We start from the raw sequence: 20,133 nt of genomic DNA, 5'->3' as shown, positions 1-20,133 counted from the left end.
ACTCATTTTGGGTCGCTGCGCCATTAAGTAAGTATCAGCATACATATATCGCAGCCAATTGGTTAAATTAGCCAGCTTGGACATATAGGCCGTTCATTAAATGCGGGCATCCTACTAAATGGCTGAAGAACGACCCGCCGTCTTATCAGCCGTTATGGCTTAGCGTCGTGTAGTCATTTAGTTAAATTTGATATTAATGATTTTATTTAATAACATTTTTATAACATAATAAAATACTAAAAACGTATACGAAGCTCAAAATCGATCCGGATGGCGGCGCACTGTGGACGCCCTCTGCCCCATCTAGGGGACATAGGACAATAAGTCAAGTAAGTGAGTCAAAAACTTATAAAAAAGAAATACCTAAGTCGTTAGTCGCTCGGTAGGGTGCCCAGAAGGCTGGCTGCATTGCCCCGCTGGATGGCCATGCTGATCCGTTGGGCAAGATATTGGCCAACCCTCTGGTCACCAGAAGCCCCACGCGCGCTAGGTCCCCACGGTCCCAAGGTTTCCACACCAAACGCCGCAAATATGTAGCTACTACTTAGTGTGACATATTTGCGGCGTTTGAGGCTTTCGGCCGAGGATGCGGCCGCACCAGCGCCAACTTTGGTGCCTGGAATATGGGACGGCGCCAGGGTATCTCCACACGTAGCGTTCCAGACAAGTGGCCGACCCGTACTCCAAGGTACCAGTACCAGCGTCATTCCGTCAGGCCTGTTGCCATGAGTTTATGAATTTATGATGTGTCTGACAGACTTAGTAGTCATAAGGACGTGTCCTATATTTTCACGCGTACCTCCGTCGTGTCGTGTATGATAAATGTGGTTGGTATGGACATTACCTGTGGAAGCCAGAGCAGTGCGCCTCTGATTTGTCTGGCTCCGCGAACGCTCGCGCCGCCAGCGACTGGCAGGACATCACGGAGCCGTGAGGGGAGCCCTGGAAACAAACGAAAACAGCATTTAGTCATCGTACAAAAAATATCGCATAGTGCATAAAAAGGGCTGCATGATAATGACCGCGAATTTGGGTGAAAGGTCTAAAATTTTTCGAGTTTATGGCATCGCATTTTGTAACCCCCGACGCAAAACGGTGACTTTAGCGGTCAAAGGGCTTAAGTGCTGGACCGACTTAGATTGGTATGGAGATGTAGCCCCGGGAAAGAACAAAATATCACTGAATTCAGCAATTTAAGAGTGTACGTCTTAGAAACAAAATAAATTCGTTGCCTTCCAAAACGGCGTTATATTGAAAAAGCATATTTGTAATGGCTCCAAAATGTTTGTTTAATAAAATTCCAAATGAGCTAAGAAATACAGATGACATGATAAGTTTTAAAAGTAAGTTATTGAAATTTTTAGTTGACAGGCACAGTCCATAAATGAAAAATTGTATTCCTTACGCTGCAACATAGTGATACAATGATGATGTAATATGGGACCTGTACTTATGTATAATTCGTCAGGTGACAAGCAAGTCACTAATTACTAAAAAAAAATTAAACAAAAATAGACCTTCTATTAGTACTAATAAGGTTCACTATGGCTATGAACTTGTGGTGGTACTTAGTGACTTTTGCTTGTAATATATACCTATGTTGGACAAATAAATGCTTTTGACTTTCGACATCCTTTATTGGGATCAAATCGGAGGTAGAACTTACTACCAGGCAGAACCTATTCTGGGGTATAAAAATAGATATTACGTATTCGGAAAAGAACGTTCGTGACCACTTGAGTTGTCTAAGATCGTCGCGTGCCGAGAGCACTCGAGATAAGGCTCGTTAAACGATCATAAACGCGCATTTCCACTCCTACACTTATCACAGAATTTCAGATAAGTGTCGATGAATGTTGGAGATACGACCGTGATGACTGACACAACGGACTATCTTGAAGTGCGGCCAAATTGCGCTTATTTGTAAGATATTGTAAATTTAGTAACTATTGTATATTTAATTACACAAACGGGTCTACCGCGATATAATTTCATTGTTTTTACCTTAAATTCCGACGTTTCAGCTGAGTTGCACCATAAACCATTGCCATTGCCATTTTTATAAACTAATTTCGGGTAGTTTAGTGGTGTTTGATTTATATCTCCGTTGACATTTGCTGGGACGTCAGTCTTTCCATGACCACAGCTGGTGCAACTCAGCTGAAACGTCGGAATTGCACCGCATCGCATTCTCGCCGCAGTTTAGCTGTACGACCTTCTCGTATGAAAAACAGCAAGCCAATGATTGAATAAATTGCTGGTAAAAAAATAACAAACTGAGCAACTGCGGTGGTGATGGCAGTGGGAACGAGAGGGACGTATATGCTAGAAATGGACGATAACGATCATCTAGTGTTGCCACTCTCAAATATAATATACTTAGGTTCCGAATACCGGTACAGTTGTTTAATAGGGAATATTGCGCGAAACTCTGCGTAGGGGGCGCTATTACCACAATCCATCACAACCTGGGGGTCTACCGCGAAACAAGAAAATCCAAATTTCGTTATCTAACCTTTCTATCACTCTTGCATATTCAAACGATAAAGAGACAGATAACTAAATGTCGATTTTCGCGTTTCCCGGTAAGCCCTAGTAAACAAACCGCCTTGATGCATCAATGTCATATTTTATTGTCAGTGAAAACTTGTCAAAAAACAGTTTAAGGCACAGTGTGTATAAGTTACTCTATGGTTTACTAGCTAGCTTAGTGCTGCACTCTGGCGGCAGAACATTGCAGTAATACCCCCTATTACAATATAATCCCGTTTATGGTTTTACAACAATGAATATAGTTGTAAACGAAGATCTACGAGCACGTATACCCAGTTCGGGGCGCATTCGGGATCTCTTCCCGCATTTTACAACGGTAATAAAAGTCGGGGAACCAGGTCAGTTGTCTATTTCGTGTCTCGTAAATATACTACAAAGCTGCAGAGGGACGGAGGAATGCCTTAAGAATGTACTTGATATGTTAGTTTCCATAAGATATATTGTGTTGAATTATTTAATTCCTCAGAGATCCGAGGGACCTTAGGTGCTATACTGTCTTTTTAACCAGAATGGGGACTAAAATACCTGTAGGAAAATGTAGAGAGAGGTCCAATAGAGAGTACTCTCTGCAGGTGGGTGTTATAAGCCTGGGGACCGAAGTCCACTGAGCGGTAGTCAGAAGGACTATATATAGTAAGTGACATTTGAAACTCCGTAAGCGCGATGTAGGTTTCTACCAAATTGCGTTCTACCTCCCTAACGCCATCTGTTAGATTATTGTGGCACGACGTCAACAGTGACAGCTAGAGGAGACACCGCATCAGCCCTCCTTTGAGCGGAGGGGTCAGCGACGACGTATGAAGCGTCCAGCGAAACCAGGTGTGCTCGAGCCAATGTGGCGTCGTGCCACAAACCCTTGGCATGGGGAAGCCCTCATGTACTCGTAAGAAAGGAAGCTGTACCCAGCAACGGCACGTAGGGTGAATAATCATAATCATACAATTTAAAACTAGTGGCTCTGTTAGCCAAAGACCTCGTTATGATAGTTATTATAGAATGTTACCGTATAAGCATTAAATATTAGTGATATTTAAACTAAAACATTTTTGTACAAGCGCGAGAACCTCAAAAAATGGTCTGACTAGACGAAAACATATGCATCGCGGCTCGTATGTGTTTTGTTAAGAACCGAATTAGTAGCTAATAAATAGGTATGTAATAAAAGTTTTACTGATTCCACAGCGACGCAATGTCTACCACGTCTCGCGGATGTACCCAGTCGGGTTAATTTCTATACAGCATTAGAATTAGCTCGTAATTACTATGAGGCGCGCGTCAACCGACGACGAATGAATCATGCATTGTTGAATTAATTATTTACCAGATGTTTTGCGTACGATTAATACTACTGAGGTATTTAAGGGGCCCACGGATTAACAGTCCGCCGGACGGTATCGGCCTGTCAGTTAGAACAAAATTTTGACAGTTCCGAACAACTGACAGGTCGATACCGTCCGGCGGACTGTTAATCGGTGGGCCCCTTTACGCACTGTCACAGGGCGGACGGATACCTTTATCAAAGAGAATAGTGTATAGAGACGGATTGTCATAGTAAATTATGTAGCCACTGTAAATTTACTGCCATCTTTCGACAGAACATAAAACTGTTAGAACGCCATTTGACTTTGATCCACATTCTTTTACTGATATGTGTTAACTTATTAAATATTAATATTAACGCCATATATTCGACTATAGGCCAAAGGTATGGTGCAATCTTTTCGAGCGATGGCGCCATAACCTTCAGCCTACTCTCGAGTAGATGGTTTTCATATTAATATTTAACAAGTTAACACATATCAGTGAAAGAATAATGATCAAAGTCAAATGGCGTTCTAACAGTTTTAATCTTCTGTCTAAAGATGGCAGTAAATGTATTGTAGCTACATAATTTACCATGACAGTAACTCTCTATTTCAAATTCTCTTTGCCTTTATGCACGTTCCGTCATCGCAATCGCATTCCTAATCAAACTGAGTCTGTCAATCCCCGCGGGGTGAAGTAATTCCATTCGGGACGGGGTGGAGCGCTTAGAGCATTTAATAACTAGAGTCGCCTTTAAGAGCTTACCCCTCTGCCGAAAACCTTGCACAATTGTGCAAACTTTTGTATAGACTGTTTTGTACAGAAAATGACAGCCATGACGTCTCCAGTTACTAAATGCTCTAAGGGTGGAGCGTGACCATTCTGTATAAACTTATTCTGTGCTTGTACAGTCACCTGCAATAATATGTTACACAACGAAGGCCGCAAAAATATCTGACACGATCTTATTTGTAGAGCCATAAGAGCGAGTCACATATTTTTGCAGCCTTCGAAGAGTAACATATTATTGCAGGCGACTGTAATCTTTTCCATTTCTACATATTATATTTGATTCATACCTTTAATACCGGTTTTCCCATCGTAGTAAAATATTTACTACTAAATGTTGGTTTTAAATTACCTATTCCTAAAATAGCGACAAGTCACCTAATAAATTTAATAAGTCCAGTTCTCAAGAGGATCCTAAGGCCAAATTCATCGTAACAAACGGCAATAAAGGTATTATATATGACCTTAACACTGTAGTGGGCGGGCGACGGTCGTATGTTAATGTATGTGTATGTTAATATGTATACGAGTCAATCGTATGGAATACGGTTAGATGACCAGAAAGCTAGTTTCTAAGCAAGCGATTTTAGGCTGTATGATTATAGTAGAATGGACACATAATCGCATAAACTTTGGTTTTCACATAGAAATCATGAGTTACACAACATAGGTATTTATATCTGCTTCACTTTCGTTTGAGAGATGAAGGAAAGGGATGAAACAGAAATACTTGGGAAAACATGGCCGAAACACATCAGATACTTATGAAAACTATCATACCTAAGGTATGCATGCTCATAAGCTCGTTGTAATATATGGAATTTCTTAACAGATGTCACATTGTTACACATAACTAAATGCACAGGGCACGCAACGTAAGCAACGCACATACAATTCCATACAGCACAGACGGACTGCAACCCGCCTGCAATTTGTATGGGAACTGCACGCCAACTGCAACATCGGCGTGCAGTTAAGTTGCAGTTCGTATGTACCGGCCCTTTCTCACACATCTTGTGTATATTATCCTTTACGTTAACAAGAAATAACAAGCGCTGGTGGCCTAGCGGTAAGAGCGTGCGATTTTCAAACTGGAGGTCGCGGGTTCAAACCCCGGCTCGTACAGTCAACAACAGAGCTATGAATACAGGCAAAGTGTCAAAAATATGTATACAGTACTTTATTGCCTGTACATTAAGGTCGTGTATACATATTTTTGGCACTTTGCCTGTATTCATAGCTCTGTTGTTGACTGTACCAATTAGTTTTTCATAACTTATGTACGAAATATCATTTGATATTTACCAGTTGCTTTTCGGTGAAGGAAAACATCGTGAGGAAACCGGACTAATCCCAATAACGCCTTAACCTCTGGGTTGGAAGGTCAGATGGCAGTCGCTTTCGTGAAAACTAGTGCCTACGCCAATTCTTGGGATTAGTTGCCAAGCGGATCCCAGGCTCCCATGAGCCGTGGCAAAATGCCGGGACAACGAGAGGAAGAAATAACAAATGACAGTGACGAATAAGGAAAACTAATCATAGTAATTAATTGTAGGGACTCGTCAACATCGTTGTAACATAGTTATCATACTAAACAACAATTATTTGTATATTTGCCTTGTTTGTTTTTAAGTTTACTGTAACTTGCAATGATATTCTGTTATTAGGCCTACTTGTACCATCCCACTAACCCAGGGTTAATCAGTTAAACCGTGAACCTAGTGTCAAATTGTACTGGTAACCATAGTAACTCCAGGTTTAACCGATTAATCCCGGTTTAGTGGAATGGTGCAAGTGTACAAATTGTTTGTTTACTTTTATTTAAATACCTAAAGATACAGAGTATAGACAAAGATTGTACAACAGCACAAACCACCAAACTGGCTGTATTTACAAGTCACTAGACTGAAACATGCAAAAAAAAAAAAAAATACCTTTTAGTCTTCAAGCAAACATAGACAAACAGCGACACTCTAACTGTCCATCGGTGGACGTTATGCCTTTTGTAATAAGGTCCACCGATGGACAGATAACAATGTGGGTGATGGAACTAAGTTAAGGGGAAACACTTAGCGCCACTTGCACCGTCCCACTAACCCGGGGTTAAGCAGTTAAACCGTTAACTCAATGTCAAATTGTACTGGTAACCATAGTAACTCCAGGTTTAACCGGTTAACCCCGATTTAGTGGAATGGTGCAAGTGGCCCTTATAAGATTTCAAAAATAAATCAGGAGCTTTACATTGACTATACACATAATCTGACTTTATCATTGAAATATTCATTATTTGCAATAAAAAATGGTATTAAAAAAAAGAGAATAAGGTGAGGTAATAACGAGGAGAAGACCAGCTTATAAAAATTGTGGTTGATAAGATCATCACAGTGTAAGAATTCTCGTATTTGTACACGAGCGTTTTCCAAAAAAAAAATTACATTTCATTCATGTCTTCAAAATATTGACTTCTTGGGCTCATTTTACTCAGAATCATTTGTACATTCTTAAGCCGCGTATCCATTAGAGGCAGCCTCGGGTCGAGCAGCCAAAACGCGTCGATCGTCTCCATCAAATGCACGGCTCGGACTGAGGCTCCTTTGAGCACGGTAAAAAAACCGAAAAAATATGGCTCGGCTCGCAGCCACGAATTTGCTTCGTGTCGCGGCGAGCCTCAGGTTGAGCAACCGTCTCCACTTGCGCGGCCTCGGGGCGAGGCAGCCGCTCGACCCGAGGCTGCCTCTAAGGGATACGCGGCTTTACATGAGAAAATGTGTCCCAAAATTTTGTATGAAAAAATATTTCTGATACTACAAGAGCGTACAAATGATTCTGAGTAAAATGAGCCCAAGAAGTCAATATTTTGAAGACATGAATGAAATGTACATTTTATTTGGAAAATGCTCACACATACATCTCTAAGACGCAGACAGGAAACAAACCACATTCGACGTGTTGCCTCCCTGTCACAATTACGTACGAAGTTACAAGTGCGACAGAGAGGCAACATGTAGAACGTGTTACTTGGTAGGCCCTCAGGAAGCTTGTTAGTGAGATGGTGCCATTGGGCCTTCTTAGTATTACATTGACATTAGTAAAATTTGTGTATGATCTGTGGAATATTAATGGACATAAAAAAAACAAGGGAGTAGAAAATACAACATACAAGCAACACCAACAGCTACGGCTCACATTCTGTCCGCACAGGTACCAGCTCTCCGAGCAAACCCCGAACACTCGCCTCATATCCTCCAGATCATATTTAAAATCTGTTCACTTTAATATTTATCTACACGTAAAGACTCTGGTCTTGTATTCGCGCTATATTCACTTTTTAATGTTTTTTTTTTTAATTTTCAATGTGTGGATTGAAGTAAAAAAATAGTCTATGGAAGCCTTAATGCGAGAGTCACAGCCACGTTCACGTTTACACTGATTTCGAAGTTGGGTTGTGTTTATTTTCACTATTTTTGGCACTAAAGTAGGACAATTTTGTACTTCAAGTTGGCACGGCATAAATCAAAAGCTTGATCGACGTTCTCGTTTTATTTATGCTTCGGTAAGCGCACGGAACAGTTTCCAACTGTTTTAAATGCTTAAAAACGCTTACGAAAGATCATTTCGGCACAAAAAACATTTATTTAACGTTATACTGGGCTACAAAACAAAAATAGAAACCAGAGTTTATACACGGCACATATTTTAACACCAAACATTGCACTTCTCACGCTTCTGCGGCGACCGTCGCGGGTAATTAACAGTAATATTAATTAAGCGACGCAATTTTTTCGTTTTTTAAGCGTTTTCTCGTAAAATAAACGCATAATTGCAAATCAAGGAGTATAATTCGATTTGACAGCGCCCTGCCTCCCGCCCCGCGCACTGCGGTCGATCGCAGTGTTGTCGACGCGGAGAATTTACCCCGCAGTGGGGTAATTTAAATTGCTTACTTCTTTTAAGTTTCGTATATTTTTCCTACTAATATTAAAGTAACTCTGTCTGTCTGTTGCATCTTCACGCTTGAACCAGCCTAGAGTTAGACCAAGAAATGTCTGCAGCGATTTTGATAGCCCACGCAGTGCAAGTGTTATTTACACGTCATAATTTCATAGAAGTTTGACGTTTAAAATACCAGCAGGTGAATCGATTTAGATGAAATTTAGTATGAAAATAGTTTGAAGCCCAGGGAAGGACGTAGGTAGGTTTTTATCAATCATCGTCATAATCATTCCACGCTGAAGAAGTCGCGGGCAGAAGCTAGTTATGGTATAAATTATAAACTGTAAAACCTTGTTTTCAGCCGTGTTTGGTAATAAAATTGTGGTCAGTAATTTCCTTCACTGTATAAGACTGCAAGTTTTAAAAAAACGTGAAAGGTAGATCACCTCACCTAATTCCTACAGAATTTTTACAAAAAAAAGGGTTGGCCAAGCAAGAGTTACATAAATACATACCCGATACATCAAGGTATTTTACTGGCTATTATTTTATTTGCGCCTAGGTGAAATTAGGAGTAGGTAAGTAAAATAAAAAGCTTATTGTAACAAAAATAAAAGTTCACTAGTTATAGTTACACTAATTATTACCAAAAAGAATAGATAGTATAGAGGGGTCCTGTCATTGTAAATTTTGTAGTCACTGTAAATTTACTGCCATCTATCGACACACGACTAAAACTCAAAATGAAAACGTATAAAGTTATCAAAAAATGTATATATATGGATAAATGATTTTATTATTTTTATATCATTTTGATCCATGTTCATTCACTGATATCTATGTGTTAAAATTGTTAAATATGAAACGGTGTCGTCACGCCATCTAGCCGAGGATAGGCTAAAGGTGTGTGCGGCATCTATTCGAGAATGACTTTTACTTGAATTCCGAGGCACGTTTTTTCCTTAGACTTTATTCGTCTTATACGAAGTTACATATGTCTTTGTTATTACCAAACTAAACTATAGGTATGATTTTTTGTACTAGATTAGCAATGTTTTTTATTCATGCGTAAACTTCTATTCTGTAACATACGCGCGTTTCTATTAGGTATATTAACGATTTATAAGTGACAATAACAAACGTGTTAAATGTAGATTGAATAACATTTAATGTTTTTAAACTAGTTCCGATAGAAGCATTAGTTCGTATACAAAACATCGACTTCCTCTAGCAATAAAACCCGTGTTAGTCATTGTCGACACAACGATAAAAAATATAATTGGGGCAATGACGCACCGAATCAAACATTGCTTAGCAAGAAAACAAAAAAATGATTAAATAACATAGAGCATTCATCTTCCATAAATGTGTACAATAATGGCCTCTACGAACGTCACTGATTTGCGATACATGTCGGCATTTGATCGACCGATTCAAGAATATTAATTAACTAACCTAACCTAACCTAATGAGGTTAAAAATCCACAGATTATAATAAATAATAGTTCCAAATGGAACCCAAATTAAGTCTATCTATGATATAATTATTATTTTCTTTATTTATTTTTCGTCTTAACTTAGGTTTGTTATAATATGAATATAAAAGTAAAATATAAAAATACTTACAAAACAATAAAAAATACATATAAACACATTATAAAAAACCTAACCTAGGGTGCCGCCGGCAGCGGGGCTTGGCCCAAGCTGCCGGTGGTCAGGGCCGCAGAGTGAGGAACCGACGTACTATACGCATATATAATTATACGCACTGTATACATATATAATTATTATTATTATCTTCCGCGCCACTCGTTTCTTTGATTATATTATTTCTTTTATTAAATAAATTCGCAAAACATGTTAAAAATGTGTAACATTGATAAAAAAACAGGGCTTACATTTTTTTGTACTATTAAAACGCCATCTGAGCTTATTTTTGTGCGTTTATGCTCATTTATTCCTACGAATACTATGCTCTGGCACAGCGACTTCTAAGCAGAAAAAGGCGGCAAAGTTAAAAAATGTAGGCGCGAAGGGTTGAACTCCCGTAGAAATATGGAAATTCGCGCCTTTTCTACTGACAAGTTGGGTATGTTTCAGTATATATACGATGATTTTTAATCGGGGATCAGGAGTAGAAAAATATTAATATCTAGCCCAAATTAAAATTATTAGGCTAAGTATCACGCAAATTTCTCATTGTTTCATTAATTAAAAGTTAAAACATAATTAAAACTAATAACCACTAAATACATGGTTATCCTATATGAAGTAACTACGATACGTCAAGTGCCATTGATATGGCGGGGAATTTGACGGATATCTATGACTTTGTTTATGCATATGACAATGACAATGACAAGTTATTACTCATATCATAAATCATCAATTGCCATTAAGTTTGTAAAGAGGCTATAACGATATATACCGATTTGTAGAGTGACAAAGATTTTAGGATAAAATTGGTCTCAAAATTAAAATTATGATAAAAAAATCAAGTTTGTTTCCATTTAATTACGACTTTAACGTGATCTACATCAATTACCGAGTTAGAAAAAAATGTTCCTGATCACCGATTTAAAATCATCGTGTATTATACATAGTTTATTCCTAGCAAGTCTAGCAACATTATCTCATGAGAACAGCACACTGTATACATAGATAATTGAAGTCTGCGGCAAAAAACTGGAACTAATCCTATAATGCTACTTGACGCGACACTAGCGCCACTGCCTTTGTCGAAGATAACTTTGCGATTCTAATCCAGTTCCAATTGACGGATTACTCACGCAAGCTCTTTTAATTCAAATGCGATTTTGTTAAACAGACTTTTAGTTGTTTACATAAGGCACAAATTTGCACAACAAACATGAGTAGACATCAGTACTGAGATCCCGTCAATTTCCGTTTAGAAAAAGTTTTATTACCAAGTTTATTAGAGTACTGTAGTTGATCTTATCGTCCTGTATTAAGGTTGCAATTCGTATGAATCGACTGTATAGTAATAAGGAAGTAATACATATCTGTCATCGATTGATATTATGCAAAGTTTAATGTTTACACTTCGTTTCGGGAGTATGCTAGTTGCTAGTTATACAATTTTATTACATAGTTTATTGAAATGGTGAAGTAGATGAAATTTGTTATATTTGCTGCAGATTTCGTAAGTTATGATGAGTAATTGATATTATTTTACGTAACTATTAGAGTCATCAACGATTGGGCATTTCCTGATCTATAAAAGATGTACCTACACACGTGAATGCACATTAAAATCATGTAAATATAAAAAGCTATTTTCGATAAAAACAATACTGTCTAAGTACTTATACATAAATCTTATTACAACTACATAAAGTCTACCAACGGTCAGTCAATTGTGTCGCTTAATACCTACCTAACATAAATCCTAAAACAACAGGACACGGCAAAAACAAAACAAAACACGTACGCCATCTGCCGCCCATGCTGTGTGTGTGACCAAGTGTGACGCAACCACGGGAGGATTTTTTTTACTAATGCGTTGCGAGGAAGTGTACTGCCCGTTTGGCGGTAAGCGGTCACTGTTGGCGGTTTCTATAAACGCTTGCTGAGGTATTCCCCTGCGGCTTTGATAGAGTATTTCAAGGATAATTAGATTTTTTCTGTAATGAAAATGTTAGTTAAAACAATCAATTTAGGTATTATCGCGCTTACTGTAAGTTGAGGTTACAATCAGCATTTTTTCATTTTTTTTATATTGAAGTTTGCATGAAAAACACGCAAGACATTCAAAAACTACATGCATATGATACATAGGTATTTCACTTTGAAATAAAATTGTACCTATCTGTAAACTTGTGATTAATAGCAAATAATGAACCGTTAGCTTAGGTTTCTATTTTTTTTAACAAAACGATAAAAAAAAGTTGTGATTATGACAAGTCACCGCAATCCGCATGAGTCAGCTGCCAAAATGACGTTGTCATTGTACTCACTGATCGTGTAGATATAACTGTTCGATAACGGTTAGAGAGGCAATCAGTTTAAAATAGATAAATAACAAACATAGCATCCATTAAATAAATATTATTCATTTAATTAAGTACGTGAAACGTTACGTTATTTATAAAGTTTTATTTTAAATTCTTAGTCAGACTGTATGACAGTACCTAATTACGTTGAAGAATCGGGACTTTTGAAATTTGTCACTGGTAACCCTAATGATTGAAATAAAAGTGTCATTGTATAATTAAGACTGAAGAACTAGAATCCGTGGTCATGAAATGAAAAAAAAAACTTTTTATTTTTTTTTTAAACTCGTCAATTTTGCCAATACGACACTGCGGACACTGCGGTTTGCCGAAAGGGCGCCCTGAGTGCCCTGATGTCCCGAATTTTTCGCCACAAACTGATATTAATTTAGCCATGGATTTAATCATATGAGAATCATAAAAAAAAAGTGATAAAGATTTACCCAGGATTCGAACCCGGGACCTTCTACTTCGTAGGCAGGGTCACTACCGACTTTAGGCTAAGAGGCTGCCAAAACGGCATGACTTGACAATTCGGCATGACGTGAACTCTCCTACGAGACAGGCATCGTCACCACGAGTGTAAGCCTCTATAAAAATTAAGAATAAAAAAAAAATCAGACGGGTCATTTTAATGATTTTCACTTCTCATGCTCAAAAAGTGCACCTTTATGTCGTGCGTAGACGACATAAAATCGCATTTTATGCTCTAGAGCATAAAGTAAAATCATCTATTACGACCCTTATTGACTTAGCAATAAAGTCCAAATTCTGCCATACAAACTGCCAGCCCTGCCGGCGCGCCCCCGACCGGCGCTCTCCCGATCGGCGCGCCCCGCGCCTCCGACCGGCCCAAGAACAATTTTCTTTAGTCTTGATTTTGAATAAATACGTTAAAATAACCTAAAATATTTGATTTTTTGTATATTTTCCTCGCAATCGAAGTGAAAAGCAGAGTTTACAACAAGGGCATAAATGTCCATTTTTACCCTCGTCTGCTATTTTGGTCTTCGCTTCGCTCAGACCAAAAAATTGCCTCGGATAAAAATGGGTCACTTTATGCCCTTGTTGTACAATCTACTATATAGTCCACTAGGTTAATCAACATTCCTAAGCCACGTGTACAACAGGCTTATGAATAAACGATTAAATCTGTTCGAGTCATTATCGCGAACTAAGAATACCAATGACGAATTACTACTTGACTTGAGAATGATTCATAAAAATCGGGCAAGTGCGAGTCGGACTCGCGCACGAAGGGTTCCGTACCATATAAAAAAAAAAGCAAAAAAAAATCGGTCACCCATCCAAGTACTGACCCCGCCCGACGTTGCTTAACTTCGGTCAAAAATCACGTTTGTTGTATGGGAGCCCCACTTAAATCTTTATTTTATTCTGTTTTTAGTATTTGTTGTTATAGCGGCAACAGAAAATACATCATCTGTGAAAATTTAAATAAATAAATCTAGCTATCACGGTTCGTGAGATACAGCCTGGTGACAGACGGACGGACGGACAACGGAGTCTTAGTAATAGGGTCCCGTTTTACCCTTTGGGTACGGAACCCTAAAAATTGCCACTAGCTACTTAATAAATGTGTAAGCTAATAAACACACACGCAAAGATATAATCATGTATAATAACGGTCAAGAGCGAAATGGATTAATATATGTAATGAATAATATTGATTTAATAGTTTTAATTTTTAATTAAATTTTATATCGTTTTTAATTTTATGGCAGCAATTAATAATTAATTGTAATTTGATATTAAATAAAAAGTAAATCTTGAAAAAAATAATTGAGTCAAACTTTACAGACAAAAATACTATGTCCTAATTATTATAAGGCTAATTGCTATACCAACTCGTATTATACAACCTGATTTTAATAAACTATAATTTAAAATTAATTTCAATACTTATAACAACTTGAATTACAAAGGGAGTTCTTATAATTCATCATATTGGACAAATCTGACTGAAGGGCCAACAGCCGACTCTGAAATCGAAAGAGTTATTCAATACTACAATCTAAACATTCATTTTCTAGATCTAAGAGTTGAAAAAATAAGTACACTGTGATTGTGTGCTGCACCTGTCCTAAAGAGGCGTTTCCACCAGAGATGTGCGAGGATGCGTAGCGAGGAGTGTGTTTGTTAAGAACCAATAGAAGAGTAAGGACAGGTAAATTAAGTAATTCTATTGGTTTATTCGAGGACATTCAATTCGAGAATTCGCACATTGGTTGAAACGCAGCCTAATGCATTATTTTGAAGATTTTTCAGACTTTCAATCTTTCTAAACTTAAACGGACCCCTAAAGACGAATGCTCACCGAGTACTTACGTAATACTTAATGAAGCAACAGTCATCATATATTAGGTACTAACAACAACAATCCAAAATTACCATTATTAGACCTTATGCTTTTGGAATAAGATTCACGAATGGTTTAAATGGACGATGAGATAAGGCGTATAACTTATAACGTGATGGATACAAAAAACGTTAATAGTCTCGCAGTTATATGGTCCGTTATGTACCTACTTAAGTTATTTATGTATAACTGTGATTATTGGAAAGGCACATTTTTAGGGTTCCGTACCCAAAAGGTAAAACGGGACCCTATTACTAAGACTTCGCTGTCCGTCCGTCCGTCCGTCCGTCCATCCGTCCGTCCGTCCGTTCGTCCGTCTGTCTGTCACCAGGCTGTATCTTACGAACCGTGATAGCTAGACAGTTGAAATTTTCACAGATGATGTATTTCTGTTGCCGCTATAACAACAAATACTAAAAACAGAATAAAATAAAGATTTAAATGGGGCTCCCATACAACAAACGTGATTTTGACCAAAGTTAAGCAACGTCGGGCGTGGTCAGTACTTGGATGGGTGACCGTTTTTTTTTGCATTTTTTTCCCGTTTTTTTTCATTATGGTACGGAACCCTTCGTGCGCGAGTCCGACTCGCACTTGCCCGGTTTTTGCAGTATGATATGGTATGACTTGCCAGCACGGGCGTAGCCAGGTTTTAATATCAGGGGGGGGGTTCAAGAAAATAAAACGACTAAAAGTACATAAAATATTTACACAAGAAAAATATTAGAGACTAGCTGTGCCCGCGGTTCCGCCCGCGTGGAATTCTGTCTGTGTCAGTAAGCGGCTAATTTCTAATCCTAATTTCTCTCCCTCTCCCCTGGAGGCGGAACTTGAAGTAAAGTTGACAGATGGATATGCTAGAGGACAGTAGACCAGATAAAATATTTTAGGTACCACTAAATAAAACTACACTCCAAAATCAATAGTTTTTTTCGCCCTTATTATAATTTTACACGTGATTTTAACGACAGAGTAGGTGTATATCGGACGATACAGTAAGGTATACGCACGCGAGCGAAAGCGAAGCGGCCTGCCTGGCTAGAGCGCCACTCACCGTGGTCTTCTTCAGACTCCTGGGGAAGAGCGCGTGCCGTTTGTGACCTCAATGCGTTGCGAGACTTTCGCGAATGATTCGATTTTTTTCGGGAAGGCATGGAAATGTGTATAAAATGCGAGTCCCAAATCGTTTGACTCCGGAAACGACCAGTGCCGGATTAAGATATTTTGATGCTCTAAGCATTTCTAGACCATGGTGCCCCCTCTCCCTAGGGTCATCAAGATTACATTGAATTTTTTTGGTAAATTGAGTGACGTTCATTGCCGCATTACAGCTGAGAATGGAAATCAGTCATATCATTTTATCACGAAAATTGACAGTGCCGTAGCAGTAACTTTGCAACAGAGTACCTAATGCTGCTGTAGTCGCCATATCTTAGAATGTAATTGAAAACGCGAGCGGAGCGAGCGCCAAAATTTTTCGATATAAAAACGCAATTTGATAGACAGTTGTACATTTTTACTTTTTAGTATGGAAATCAGTCACATAATTTTATCACGAAAATTGACAGTGCTGCAGCAGTAACGTAGCAACAGAGTAATGCTGCTGCAGTGGCCACCCGAAAGTCATCTTTGTCATATCTTAGAAAGTAATTGAAAACGCGAGCGAAGCGAGCGCGAAAATTTTTCGATATAAAAAACGCAATTTGATAGACAGTTGTACATTTTTACTTTTAGTATGGAAATCAGTCACATAATTTTATCACGAAAATTGACAGTGCTGCAGCAGTAGCGTAGCAACAGAGTAATGCTGCTGCAGTCGCCACCCGAAAGTCACCTTTGTCATATCTTAGAAAGTAATTGACGACCGGTCTGGTCTAGTGGATAGTGACCCTGTCTGCTAAGCCGATGGTCCTGGGTTCGAATCCCAGTAAGGGCATTTATTTGTGTGATGAACACTAATATTTGTTCCTGAGTCATGGTTGTTTTCTATGTATATAAGTATGTATTTATCTATACAAGTATGTATATCGTCGCCTAGTACCCATAGTACAAGCTTTGCTTAGTTTGGGGCTAGGTTTGATCTGTGTAAGATGTCCCCTAATATTTATTTATTTATTTATTATTTATTTATTTAATTGAAAACGCGAGCGAAGCGATCGCGAAAATTTTTCGATATAAAAAACGCAATTTGATAGACAGTTGTACATTTTTACTTTTAGTATGGAAATCAGTCACATCATTTTATCACGAAAATTGACAGTGCTGCAGCAGTAACGTAGCAACAGAGTAATGCTGCTGCAGTCGCCACCCGAATGTCACCTTTGTCATATTTTAGAAAGTAATTGAAAACGCGAGCGAAGCGAGCGCGAAAATTTATCGATATAAAAAACGCAATTTGATAGACAGTTTTACATTTTTACTTTTAGTATGGAAATCAGACACATCATTTTATCACGAAAATTGACAGTGCTGCAGCAGTAACATTGCAACAGAATAATGCTGCTGCAGTCGCCACCCGAATGTCACCTTTATCATATCTTAGAAAGTAATTGATGCGATCCGATAATCGACGATGGCGGAGAAATCCAAAATCCAAACCACCGTATACTATAGGTAATAGTTAGTAATCAATGAAATATGCCGCACGCCTGTTCTTATTTGAATTCTATGAATGTTAATATTCTGAACTTTTCGGGGGGGGTTTGAACCCCCAACCCCCCCCCCCTGGCTACGCCCGTGCTTGCCAGACATCTTGATCTAATACCTTTTGTATATTTATATATTTCGGGATTAAAATGTAGTAGTAGTATTAGCATAGAAGGTATCATCCTATAGAAGTGGTGTGCGCGTGCCTCCGTGAGGGACAAAACGTACGCAATGCGACAATATTTAAAACACATTTTAACATTCCAGACAATATACCAAAAACAATCTACGTAATTCGGTCGGGTTATTTGTTGCCGGGTGGATTTCATCACCAAAAATTTCACCATACAAAAAAATTTTTTTTTTAAATGTTTAATGTAACACGATTCTAGCTGGGTAAAGTAATAGGGGGCTGTATATTGAGGATATTTATGGTATTTATACAATCATTTGTAGCTTATATTTGAAGTTATCGCTTACGGAAAATAAAAACGCAAGATGGTGATGACAATCAGGGTATGGTAATGACTCTTTTATAGACGGTAATCACACTGCATGTACGGTAATGACGATTTGGGAACTAATTTATATATGTATTAAAAACGTATTAAAAAAACAAAAACTTTTTTTAATTGTAAGGCTTTAGAACTTAACAATTAACATGTTTTTGAACATAAGGCTAGCTCTAGCTACATAAATTATTTTTAGAAAATTATAAAAAATACATTTTATTCATATAAATAAATATATAACAAGTATTTTTATTGTATAATTTTAAATGATTTATATTCCGAAATAGGCAATTTATGTATTCATTTAATTTTTTGGGTTTTTTCAATGTTAAATCATATTAACAATATTGTACTCTTATTATCAGTTTAAACCCGCATCTTCTTTTATCTACTGCATAACTTGGTATTTATATCATATTATAAAATTGCTGGCTTACCAGTGAGCTTAATTTTTATGATATATTACTTTTTTTTTGCTAAGTTTCTATTTTTGTTGTTTTATAAATTAACTTTAAAAATAGCTATAATGATTTAAATCCATATATATATTGTTTAATAGCTAAACATTAATATATAATCAGTGTTTTATAAGTTGCAAGACCCCTACTTGTAATGCATGTCATAAGTTACAAAATGTTAGGTATTGGGTCCAGTGACTACCCAATGGTATAATTATTAATTGCTGTAATTATATACATCAATTAATATAATATTATCAAAACACATAAGGCCATTACGATAGTGAGCCAGTACCGTAGCCTATGGTCGCTTAAAACTTAATATATGTTGCTTGTTTAAATACTTTGTTTTAACACGACTAACATGCAATTACAGACTCTAAGTTGCACGATTTACATTATTAGATAATAAAAAACCGGGCAAGTGCGAGTCGGACTCGCGCACGAAGGGTTCCGTACCATAATGCAAAAAAAAAAAAAAAACAAAAAAAAGCAAAAAAAAAAAAACGGTCACCCATCCAAATACTGACCACTCCCGACGTTGCTTAACTTTGGTCAAAAATCACGTTTGTTGTATGGGAGCCCCATTTAAATCTTTATTTTATTCTGTTTTTAGTATTTGTTGTTATAGCGGCAACAGAAATACATCATCTGTGAAAATTTCAACTGTCTAGCTATCACGGTTCGTGAGATACAGCCTGGTGACAGACGGACGGACGGACGGACGGACGGACGGACGGACAGCGAAGTCTTAGTAATAGGGTCCCGTTTTACCCTTTGGGTACGTCTTATTTTGGCGTTTTACTTGTTTTTATAAATGTGGGCATCTCATAGTAGGATGATAAAATCTAGTTAATTTCTGCAAAATATCATTAGTTTTAGCAATATGTGAAAAAAGCTTTTGAATAAAACGATAATAAACCGATTTCTCGTTCTTTTTCTTATTTTTTATAATATTCGAATAATTATTCGAATATTCGAATATGTCGTCAGAAAAAGTCGAATATTCGAATACCTGAAAGTTTCGAATATTTGCAAGCCCTACTTCCAACTGTCAGGAATACAAGTCTATAGTCAAATCTGAACACGTTGTCAAGGAGTTAAGGCCGTAACACACTATCGCACCGCACCAAGGTCATTGTGCGACGCACCGATAAGTAAGAACGAGAAAGAGATATCGCTTTCTCGCTCTTACTTATGGGTGCGTCGCACAATGACCTTGGTGCGGTGCGATAGTTTGTTACCACTATTAGAGTGCGTGTTCAGATATTTTTGAGCACCTCTGCCGCTCCGATATATCTGATAGCGACTATACAAGAGGCAATAACTCATACACGGCAGTTTTTAAGTAACTGTGCGAATGTTAGACAATAGATTCCGTTTGTACAGTCAGCACAAGAAGTTGCTAAGCGGCCTAGGTGTTCAAAATGATCTTGACGCGACTTTATTGTTAAGAGAGTAAGAGCGTGTCAAGGTAATTATGAACACCTCGCCCGCTTAGCAACTTCTGCTGCTGACTGTATGTGTGTTTGTGTGTACTGACATAA

The 20,133-nt window shown here is 37.8% G+C and overlaps 1 protein-coding gene and 1 long non-coding RNA gene across 3 annotated transcripts in view; both read right to left on the bottom strand.

The window, feature by feature from the left end:
• The window catches only part of LOC134803790 (GTPase-activating protein CdGAPr-like), a 50,252-nt gene extending 42,329 nt beyond the window's left edge, over window positions 1-7,923 (bottom strand). Inside the window, exons 1-2 of the mRNA XM_063776626.1 lie at window positions 7,834-7,923; window positions 845-942 (exon numbers count right to left, since the gene is read on the bottom strand). Coding sequence (XP_063632696.1) covers window positions 845-942; window positions 7,834-7,887 — 152 coding nt within the window. The 5' untranslated portion in view covers window positions 7,888-7,923. The remainder of the gene's footprint in view (window positions 1-844; window positions 943-7,833) is intronic.
• LOC134803823 (uncharacterized) overlaps window positions 1-20,133 on the bottom strand; it is a 178,104-nt gene that overhangs the window by 113,200 nt on the left and 44,771 nt on the right. The gene's annotated exons all lie outside the window — the stretch shown is intronic.

The sequence above is a fragment of the Cydia splendana genome, chromosome 27 (assembly GCF_910591565.1).
Source record: "Cydia splendana chromosome 27, ilCydSple1.2, whole genome shotgun sequence".
Classification (NCBI taxonomy): Eukaryota; Metazoa; Arthropoda; class Insecta; order Lepidoptera; family Tortricidae; genus Cydia; species Cydia splendana.
Note: the sequence above shows the minus strand (reverse complement) of the source record. Positions and strands in the feature narration are given on the sequence as shown.